The sequence below is a fragment of the Silurus aristotelis genome (genome assembly GCF_946808225.1).
Source record: "Silurus aristotelis genome assembly, chromosome: 16".
Classification (NCBI taxonomy): domain Eukaryota; kingdom Metazoa; phylum Chordata; class Actinopteri; order Siluriformes; family Siluridae; genus Silurus; species Silurus aristotelis.
In genome coordinates, this window is record NC_139589.1 from 12,193,011 (window position 1) to 12,204,637 (window position 11,627).

Below are 11,627 nucleotides of genomic sequence, written 5' to 3' on the forward strand. Positions count from 1 at the left end.
GCAGAGTTAACATATTCGCCCATCCCTTTTATGGTCAATTATACACAGTATGGCTGAATGCTGTAATTTGATTGGTCAGAAGGTGTGCATTATTTTCAAATAACAACACTGGTAGTTTTAGCTGTAACATGAAATTTAGGGTAATATTAATGCATTTATTAATATCTTTTATTGTTTTATCAGTAACTGTTTATACACAAGGCTTGTACCATGGACAATACACATAATAGATATTTACTATGTTGACATGTCATAATGTCTCTTTGTATCATATTGTTCATTTTCTTTTGCACTAAATGTTGCATTGTTGCAATTTATGTAGTTACAGTGATGTGAACAAGTGTTCGTGACCTCAAGCTGAAACGAACTTAGGTTCTGCAGCAGAACAATGATCCAAAACACACCAGCAAGTCCACCTCTGAATGGCTAAAGAAAAATAAAATGAAGACTTTGGAGTGGCTTAGTCAAAGTCTTGACCCGAATCCTATTGAGATGCTGTGGCATGACTTCAAAGGCGGTTCATGCTCAAAAACACTCCAATGTGGCTGAATTACAACAATACTGCATAGATAACTGGACCAAAATTCCTCCACAGCGCTGTAACAGACTCATTGCAAGTTATCGCAAATGCTTGATTGCAGTTGTTGCTGCTACGGGTGGCCTAACCAGTTATTAGATTTAGGGGGAAACACTTTTTCACACAGGGCCATGTAGTTTTGGATTTTGTTTTTTCTCAATAATAAAAACCTTCATTTAAAAACTGCATCTAGTGTTCACTTGTGTTATCTTTTACTAATATTTAAATTAGTTTGATCGGAAACATTAAAGTGACAAACAAATCAGGAAGGAGGCAAACACGCTTTTACACCACTGTAAGTACATATGTCTTATGGAGCACCTTGGGCCTGTTTTGTTACACTGTGTACTGCATTTATATTTACATTTATGGCATTTGGCAGACACCCTTATCCAGACTTACAACTGAGCAGTTGAGACTTGACCTTCCAATCCGAAGTCCATTGTCCTCAAAACTGAGCTACCACCATTGCACTGTATATGGTTGGAATGACAATAAAAGCCTACTTAACTACACTAAACAGATTTATAAAATGTGTTTTTGTTGCTAAACTAAGTCAACTAAATAATCAGTGATGTGATGTGATGAGGGTTTTTTCCAAAGCACTTCGTAATGCACCTTGTGTTTTAGTGTTTTGTAAAGTTGCTCAGCGTAAGACCGAGGGGGAGCAGGGAGAGAAAAGAGACTTAAAAGAGTTTATTGAGGCAAAAGCATTAGTAAGAATAGGACATCGCTCAGATTTCTCTCAGAGCACTTTCAGCTGCGCCTCTAGATTAAATCTATCTATAAACTCTTAAAACGTTTGACATTTATTGTGTTAATAAATTAGCATATTGTAATTGTTGCCAAATTGATGTGGCATAAATGAAACCAAACTCCAGATCGTGCTTTTTTGTGGAAGTAATGGCACATGTGTTATTCCTTAAAAAAGGTAACAGTGAAATAAATTCTGATAAAAAAAAGTTAACAGTGGTAGCAGCACACCTGTCAGCCTTGAAGAAGTGTGTGTATGTGTGTGTGTGTGTGTGTGGGGGGGGGGGGGGGGGGGGGGGCTGGTTCATAGAATGTAAACCTAGTTATGAAGGGTGTCGGTTAATATCAGCTGAAACAGTTATCACTCCGGTTCTTGTTAGTTTGCTATGAGCTGAGTAAAATTCAAGTAAACAAACCATGACAACACGGCTGCACTGCTGTGCTATGACTTACAGCAATTTGGATTTAAACAAAGCCCAGCCTTTACCAAAGGGAAACTGTTTAGTTCTTGCTGCAGCAAGTATATCATCTGGCTGTTATGTAAGCACTCTTGACCTTTCTTTTTCTATTTTTTTATTATTGGGGCAAAAAAATGGGAATGATTTAGCAAACATCATAATTGATGCATACACCATATGCAAATACTCTCCATATTTACAGCAAATTGTCTAGTTTTGAATCTCAATTTTTTGATAATAATTATTGTGGGGATCCCTTCAGGGTGTGTGATCTTTCAATGGTTAATGAAGGAATATTCTGTTTTATCTTAGGTTACTTATGTTACATAGTTCCTTTTAATTTGGTTATAGGAGTCTTAAAGGCGTTACACACTTCTGAAGCCTTTATCAATGACATCCTCATTCTTACCATTTTTTTTATTAACTTTTGCATACAACAAAAATTTTTGGACAATGAAGTACCAGAGAACAGGAATTGAGACTCCATTTTAACTTTATGCTACAGCAACAACTCTAGGAGAGTTTTGCTGCAAATGTGCATTGTGTTATTACTTTTTGTCAGATCAGAGAAAAAGCTGCATACTGGGTTTAATGGATTCCGTTTGTGGAATGTAGAGGCACCGTGGCTGTTAGTCATTAGCTTCGCAAAGAGACGTGCATGTTTGAATGTTTGAGCTTCTCTCTTCTGAAAGTTACTTCACAGGCTGTAGGTTCCAGCTCTTTAATCTGGGGATCAGTCGGTCATGTTGGTATTGTGTTGACTACAGGTGGACAGATTATTAAATTCTATCAAAATTGGGTTGTCCAAATCTGAGAATTGCCAGAAAGCACATGAGCAAAACTCTTCACACAGAAACTCCTCAAGTATGGTAAATAATACACAGTTCCTTGTCAATACCATGCTTAGACATCACTGTGTCATTAGCTAGGCTTTGCTAGTTTCTGGAACTTTAGGCAACAGGCAATTCGAAGCTTGAAATATTGTTTCCTTACTTTATAAAAATTCTATATTCCATAAGATGGCCTGAAGTTACCAAATGACCCTATGGGTTCTGTTATTAACATTATATATGGTGTAGTCTTTGTAATGTGTGCCATTTCAATTCATTATTTTAGGCAAATGTGAGAATAGCATAACAGTACAGAGCTGAATGTTTCCAGGCCACTCTAAGTTTATGGCTGCATGTTTGTGTGGGTTTACTGGGTTTCCTTACAATTCATAAAAACGTGCCAGCAGGTGTGAATTAAATGTGTGAATGGTTCACTCTAGACATGGTGCCTTCTGCCAAATACCATTCCTATCTCAAAGGCCATTGTTTCTGGAACAGGGTTCAGCTCTAGCCCAACCTGACCTGAATCATAAAAGTTTGCAGATTCTTCGTTTTACACAAAAATTGATCCTGTCTACAAAATGTTTAGCAGCTGTATGCTTAAAATGATATTTCAGTCAAAAGTGAAAGTGAACAGAGGAAATGAAGCAGCAATCCCGAATTGTGCAAGTCAAATATTTCTCAGTGACAATAACCTCAGTTTCATCTATGCAACAGAAAAGATGGGATGTGAAAATGCTGATGTGGATTCTTTTATCAAAGAGAGATGTAGGGAAAACCAACGCCCATTATGCCACAACACAAAATTAAATGATTTTGGCACAAAAACCACCTCAATAAACTCTACAATCATTCTTTTGGTTCTGTGCCTAAGTTGGCCCTAGATTTGTTACTACTGTGCTCACTATGATGAAATATTTAATATATTGTGTGATTGGCACTTTTTATAATGTATGAATAATATAATGTAGGTCGGTTATGTGACTTGTATCGTATTACAAACCTACTGTGGTGTGGCTTTGTTCATTTATTATTTTATTCTACCCAGTGAGTAATGCGGATATAATTTTTAAGAAATATGTATTATAGGAAACTAATCCATGACAGTTTGGTGTGATGTTGGGAAATGGGGTTACATTGGCTTGTGTTACAGTTTGTTCTAGGGAGATAAATTCTGCTGGAAAAGAAGACATTTTTACTTAATTAACACCTTGTAGTTCACCATTTACAGTAACATGTAATCAGTGATACATAGAAATACATCAATATAAATCTGTAATTAAAAATTACTAAAAAAAATTAAATTTTTGAGAGAGCCGTTGTGATAAATGGGAATTAAATGAAAATAAATTAACAGCTTCAAATTTGACAGTGCTGTGGTATTTAAGTAAGTAATAGTGTCGCAATGATAATTCTTACTAGTAACAATGTTACCATAATGAAAATAAAAAAACATTAAAAACAATATTCTTCTATTATATTTCTAACAGTTTGTGTGTAATTTTATTGTCATGGTTTTCTAAATGTAAGTTTCAATGTGTGTGGTATACAAATATCCTACAGTATACCAGAGCCCAAACCATCTTGTGGCTAATGTGGCCATAAAATATAGCCCAGAGTTATTTTCTTCTGGGTACAAAGGCATGAGGGTCAGGTTTCATTCCATTCTCAGGCCCGTTACCCCACATACACAAACACTGAGCAGAGAGAATGTTCTTCACATGCCACTCCGCTTTGAAATTCCAGAGGCGGTGTTTTACGCCCTGCCTCCTCAGCTACAGATGCAGAGTGAAGCTGTGTTTTTGAGTGACAGTGTGAAGGAACGTCTGAGGAATGCGTCGTGTGTGGATACTGCTAGTTGGGCTTGTCTTGTCGAGTTGCAGCACAGCGCTGTCAGCACGATCAGGCAAGAACAGACAGCGGTCAAAAACAAGAGATGAACCTGCGGGCCCCCGGGAGCATGCTGGAGCAGAGGAAGCTAGAGTACGGGAACATGGAGGAGCTTCAGAGACAGACTTCTTGTCTGACTTTGCAGGGAAAAAGCGCTTATGGGTGATCACTGCCCCATCGCACAGCGATGGCTACTTACTAATGATGGAGAAACAGATCCAAGCGTCTGAAGGGCTTAACTGTCGTTTAGCAGAGAGAGACACCCTCATTGTGACTATTATTCAGAATGCAATGATGGAAGGCAAAATCCAACACACAACCATGAAAGGACGTTCAACCGAGCAAGCACTGGATTCAGACATCGTGACAAAAATGCTTCATTACCTCGAGCTGGAACACCAGACCTTTTCCATGTTGATCCTCAAAAAAAACCTGAAGGTTGGAGAGAGATTTCCTTACCCGGTGCGTGTGGAGGCTGTTTTGGAGGTTATCGATAACCTTCCTGCACGCAAGCTGGAAAGAGTTGCAAGAAAAGGGTCACATCTGAGATGTAAGATCACTAAGAAGAGGTTAATAGGGAAAAATTCGAAAGGTGGCACGAAAGGAAAGCTTATCAGTGCTCACAAACAGGGAAACGTTACTTCTGGTTTTCCGTCACCGAGACAAACTGTGGACAAAAAAGCAGCCATCAGAAGCAAGATTCAGGATATTCTCAGTGGACGCTACAGATTTGTAATCCGTAAAACCCCAGTGAATCCTGGCAGTGACAAGGCCAGCTCGAATCTCAAAACAGGGCAGAATGAGGAGGTGACGCTCAAGCTTGGCCGTCGAACAGAAAGCAGCAAAGGTGCAAGAGAAAAGACGGCATCAAGAGTGCAGAATAAATACAGTGATAAGGGGAAGAGCGAAACGAGTCCAAACACAGAGAATAAAGAAGAGAAAACAGGTGACCAGTCTAAAAAAAAAGGCAAGGGAAAGAAGGATAAGGAGAAAAAGAAAAAGGGCAAAAGAGGAGGGAAGAAGTCACAACGAGAGGCGAACAGTAAAGACAAAAGAGCTCTCAAAGAGTTTATGGAAAAGCTCAAGAGTCAGAGAAGACTTCTTGTAAGTGAATTGTATGTCCTTACTTCAAAGCAAAGCTATTTTGTTTTTTGTTTTTTTCATAGACGTCAGTCACACTTCAAGCCTGGCTCAGATTAACTGCTTAAACAGAATTATGAGGCAACCAATAAACCAAGAACATATCTCCAGCTATCCAGAAAGTGTTACAGTGATGTTATGAGCCACATATTCTTTTATATAAGTTTCTCATTATTCTTTCATATGATTTATGTAGATTTCTTTATGTGATATTTTTACCTGATTAATTACAGATTTGCATCTAGTATACATGTTTCTCTGTAGGATTCACAATTGTTATATCAATTGAAGTCAAATAGAATAATTAGAAAAAAAGCCTATACCACGTTACATTTTGAAAGAATTCACTTGCAGGGCATGTGGTGTTTTTCTGGTGTGATCTTCTCACAAGTAATTCTTTTTCACATGTGATTTCATAACATAATAAAGTGCACATTTACATATAGCAAATGTATAGCATTCTTTTCCATAACGGATGCCCTTCGTGTTAAACATAATCCACAAACAAATTACTATGCTGAAAGCAAGCAAATAAGTAATATTTCATTGCCAGTGAATTATATACACATGTGGTTGCACACTGAAATGGGGCTATAATCTGTGCTGTGCTGGCTGAACAAAGTGGAAATGTACAATTTAAAGAATTATTAAATGTCTTTAACTTCCTCATTGTTTTGTTTGGTTTCAGGTAATTTCTTCCCCCAGTGAGGTCTCAAGCCAGTATATCCGACAGAGAGATGATAATGAGCTCCACAGCTGTGACTTGGCTTTACGGAAAATTACAGTTCTGTCTATCCTGGGCTCAGAGCACAACCCCACTCTACGATTGCAGCACTATCAATCAGGTAGCAGCATGCTAATTAATTTGTATTGCTTAAAACTGAACATCCAATTCAAGAGCTAAATAATGTGGCATCAGAACGGGATTTTTTTAATTTTTTATTTGTTGCTTCTTCAAGAGGCTAATGATTGACACATTGCTGTGTTTTCCAGAATTTCTATTAGTTTTTTATTGTACATCCAGTATTTAAACCACAGTGTTGTTAAATATAATTTTTTTGTGCTGTTATTTTACAATGTTCAATAATGTATTAATTTATTATTAATAATAATAATAATAATACAATTATAATTTTAATATTGTATATATTATATATTGTAATGATTGAGATTTTGCTGCGGTATAAGCAGAAGTGAACACTTCAGAAAGAAAGGAATTAATTCAGGTGGAGACAAAAACTTCACGGCATCAGTGATTATATTAATTTTCATTATTGATTATAATACAGAGTGTTTTGTTCCTTGCTTATTATATAGTGACATACCTAAATGTGCTAATGCGCTTATTACCTTGTCACCTAATTATTTGAGCCAACTAAGATTAATGTTAGCAGTAAATAGACTTAGCTAGCTTATTGTGTGATTTTATTGTGTGTTATTATTTGCTAAGCAGCATGTCGAGTATGAAGTGAAAAGGGAAGTTCGTTTCCTTAGTTAGTTAGTTGCTATGTATAATATTGAAATATACAATAGACTGGTCAAACTTAGTGCATAATTAAGATATGTCTGTAACTGCATGTAGTTTAGACACGACTAAATCTTGTTATATTGGTTTGTTGTTTCATTTTGTTTGATATCCTACTCAGTCACAGAATAACTGCTTTTTAATAATTTTCTATAAAAGAAAATAAAAAAGAAAAAGATATCTAATTCTCATTTCGGCCAATTTTTGTGAAATTTATTTGGAGCTATGCAAGTCTGTGCACTCTAGACCAACATTATTATATTGACAATAAACTAGAGAAGAGAAAGAGACAGAGAAAGTAGACCGACTTGTGTGAGGCATGGAAAATGTCCACCCTACCACTGAAACTCAGAACACCATTGTGTAACTTTTAAACAGATGGAGATCCTCGACTCGGTTCACTTCCATACAACATCAAAAATCCTGACGTCATCAGTCAAATCCGCAAAGAATACGGGCTTGTGTCTACACAATTCTCCATGGCGGTGACGGACTACGACCTGAGACCTAACGTAAGAAAAATTATATTATGTATCTTCATCAGGACTAAATTTTACCTAGGTATTAGATGTGCTCTTGTGATTACAGCTTGGAAAAGTGTTTAATTCACCAACAGCCCCATTAGACATTATAAACTACATCGACACCTTCCAATCTCGGTGGTCGGAAAAGGCAGAAGAGAAGGACACTTTATCACCCTGTTCTCCATCTGAGGCTGGTACACCGGCTGAGAACTCCTTACTTAGGTAAACTATCAGAAAATTATTGTAGCATATCTTAAGAGTAATTTTCAGATCTGTGATGGTTTACATCCTTGTGTCTTTTTATATCTCTATACTGTACATTTCAGGTTTATGTCCAAAAGAAGGCTTTTGATCATTTCAGCTCCCACTGAGGATGACTATTCCTTTCATCAGCAGATTCAAGCTCTTAATGGACAGGAGTGCCACATGGGTAGGAATCAGTGTTAGAAATTTGTTGGACTCGGATCATTGGCCATGGCTGGTACCAGGCTTCATTCAAAGAGATTGATAAAACTTGATTGAGTTTGAGATTGATTATTAAGAATACAGAATAGTTTTTTTTCTAGGTTTCCCAGTTTATTCTGATTTGTTGGTCAAACTAATAACTACTAGGTGTAAATATGTATATGTTTCTCTTCAATGGACTGGCGTCTGATTCCTGCCTTATGCCCATTTTTGCCAGAATAGGCTCTGAGTCCAACCATGATTTAAAATAAATAAACGAATGATACATTTATATGAATGAGGCCTGTCAGTGTCGCAATAATTACAAATCAAAGGACAAAAAAATGGGTTAAAATTGTCAGTAAACTCACATTTAGCTTGAGAGAGGTAGAGTCGTAGCTCAGTGGGTGAGGCGCTGGGTTACTAATCGGAAGGTTGGAGGTTCAATCCCCGGGATCGCAAAGCTGTCACTCTTGAGCCATTGAGCAAGGCCCTTAACCCTCTGTGCTCCAGGGGTGCTGTAACATGGCTGACCCTGCACTCTGACTCCAGCTTCCGAATAATTTGGGATATGCGAAGAAAAAAATTCCGCTGTACTGTATATGTGACAAATAAAGGCTATTTTGGTAAAGGGGGCACAAATTGACTCCTCATAACAGAGCTCAACACAAGTCAAGAGTAAAAGAAAAATAGAAAATATTTTTATATAATAAAAAAAAGCATTTGAATTCTTTCTCTGCAGGTATCCGTCACTTTGCTTTGCTGAAGCTTGTGGGAAAAGGATCAGAAGCATCAGGCACTGTTGAGCTATTTCCATTAAATGGTATGTTTTTATGTAAATTAAATGCTTAAGTTCATTAGATTTACTGATTCTACAACTGAACATGATTGAATGATTAGTCAAAAATAAAATAATAAGCCATGGTGTCTATAATCCTGCAGGCAAAAGTCAGACTGAAAAGGAGCTGCTGTCTACTGAAGTGGTGAGGAACCTGAGAGACCAGCTGAAGATCACTACGGATTACTTCAGCATGCTGGTGGTGGGGAAAGATGGAGAGGTCAGAGCCTGGTATCCAACGCCAATGTGGACTTTGTCCAATATCTATGACTTAGTGGACTCTATGGAGTTGCGCCAGCAGGAACAGAAGCTTCAGCTGACCCTCGGTATTCACTGCCCCGAAGACAGTGGTGGAGCTGGGGGTGGTACTTACCATGGATATACAACAGAGACAGAGGACAGCTATATGTATCGTCAACCTGATGACTGACTGTACAATCACATTCAGGGACATGCAAATCTGAGATGGTCAGGGACATCATGAGGAAATGCTAGGTAGCATGTGATATTTGTATATACAGTACATATCCATTGCAAAACCAAAAGTTACTGCTTCTTTTCAACTTATTATAGGCTAAATTATATCTAACATCGAATATAAATATCACATTTCATGATTTCATCTCTAAAACTGTTCTATCTGAAAATCATGTTTTCAGAACTTTTTTATGCTGCTATTAAAAATATATACTGTATGTGTTCTAACTAACTACTGTATTGGACATTTGTATGTAAAAAAAAAAACAATTATAACATCTAGGTTAATGGTGCATTCCTAGCACACTACTCATTTGGTAATTATTTGGGGACTTAAACATTTGGTAACTTCACCTGTTATATACAATGATCAATAAGAGGGGTTGGTATGATAAAGATGAGCTACTGTTACTACCTGAAGCAAAACGATTTTTTTTATAACAGCACATCCAGAAAGGTTTTATGGCTTTAATACCATAGCAAATTGCCAATGGAACATTGCATGAGAAATGTTTCTGTTATCACTTGCTTTATAGTAGCTATAAACAGTAATAAGACAAAACGCAGTTTGTCACAAACCATAAACTCCTTCATCCTGAAGAAAACTTGAAAAACCTAAATTTACAGATTTACTGACTTACATATGCTCACTCTTAAAACTCCTTCCATAAATTTTGACATTTTAAAACAAACATAAACTGTACACCAACAATCACAAATCACAAATTAAAATTTTTTAAATAAGCACATTACAGTTTTTCCTGCTAAAACAATGACAATTCACCATTTTTTAGAACTATAACACAATCTCATAACTACATACCAATTTGTACAAACTTCAAACGTCAATATCATGTTCAAATTTTTCATTTAAAAGCATATTTTCGTCTGTCAAAATCAAACATCGGCCTTAGCTAGCATAAAAAACCTAACAAACACACGGGCACAATCTACTGCCTAGACAAGACCGGTGAGATTAATTGAAAACACTATTATTAGTGTTATAATATAAATCATTTTATTTATATAACATAAATGGAAAAAGTGCAGATGCAGTCAAATACAACAAGGATCGTTTTTTTGCATTAACGCACTTAAAAAAAAAAAAATTTCATTTAGTATTGATATACTGTAAGTCGATATAATACTGTATATTTATCAAAAGTTTGAAAACAAAGTCTTTTATGGTTTTTGAGAGACATGTTCTATTTTTTTATGCAACAATCTAGGCAATTTAACAAATGAAGATGAATATTTATTTTATTATTATCTATTTTAGATAGATAGATAGATAGATAGATAGATAGATAGATAGATAGATAGATAGATAGATAGATAGATAGATAGATAGATAGATAGATAGATAGATAGATAGATAGATAGATAGATGTTATTTTCATTGAAAAATCCTCCCTCAGCATTAGAAACAGCTTGGCATTCCTGGCATCCATACAAATAGTCTCTCCAAACATTTAGCTAACATACTTTGCCATGGGCCTTGTAAAACTTTTAAAGTTGGATGTTTCTTTCTGACCTTGTGATTGGGTTTATCCGAGAGCAGTTCAATAGGATTTCCTTTCAGTGACTGGACAGGCCATTCCATGATAGCTAACACTCCAGCCAACTGTTTGCTCTGGAATACTCTGGTATTGTTCATGGAATGGTAGCCATGTTGATTCAGTATTCATCTGGAATACATCTCCAAACTTCTCTGCTGGAAAACAACCCAAACCATTAAGCTTCCACCTCCATGTTTGACTGTTACATCTCCTCTCCTGTTCTCCATTTGACATAAGTTTATATGTTAGAGCCAAAAAAATTTCACATTTGGACTCATCTGTCTACAGAACTGTCTTCCAGTCATTGCCTTTTACTTAGTTTCTTGCATTAACAAAAGGAACATGCTTGTATGTTTTCTCTGGCAAGGCATCCAGAGATAATATGCTCTGCTGAGTATTATCCAGCATTGGATCATCTATAAAGCAACATCACAACAGGCCTCTTCCACTGACTATTAAAGGTTTTCCGGTTTGTAAAGATTTTGATCATAAACCTCTCATTGTCATACAGAAAAATCCCTCTTCTGTGGGGTTGAGGAATGGCGTGTATGCTAGTTGAAACATGCCATATAACTTGGCATGGTCATGGTCAGAGAACCAAATGTAAACCAC

The 11,627-nt window shown here is 36.6% G+C and overlaps 1 protein-coding gene across 1 annotated transcript; it reads left to right on the forward strand.

Annotated features, from left to right (window-relative positions):
• The first annotated feature begins 2,205 nt into the window (after nt 1-2,205).
• Nucleotides 2,206-9,688, forward strand: ccdc80l2 (coiled-coil domain containing 80 like 2). The gene is made up of 7 exons (XM_083565365.1): nt 2,206-5,612; nt 6,337-6,493; nt 7,552-7,685; nt 7,762-7,919; nt 8,024-8,127; nt 8,884-8,964; nt 9,084-9,688. The coding sequence occupies exons 1-7, from the start codon at nt 4,452-4,454 to the stop codon at nt 9,407-9,409; spliced, it is 2,121 nt and encodes a 706-aa protein (XP_083421491.1). The 5' UTR covers nt 2,206-4,451; the 3' UTR covers nt 9,410-9,688.
• The last annotated feature ends 1,939 nt before the right edge of the window (nt 9,689-11,627 follow it).

Bases quoted from the DNA above. Each gene is read 5' to 3' on its own strand.
- ccdc80l2 (XM_083565365.1), top strand. From the start codon at position 4,452: ATGCGTCGTGTGTGGATACTGCTAGTTGGGCTTGTCTTGTCGAGTTGC. The intron at 6,494-7,551 runs GTAGCAGCATGC...ACTTTTAAACAG, and splicing joins ATTGCAGCACTATCAATCAG to ATGGAGATCCTCGACTCGGT. The intron at 8,128-8,883 runs GTAGGAATCAGT...CTTTCTCTGCAG, and splicing joins TGGACAGGAGTGCCACATGG to GTATCCGTCACTTTGCTTTG.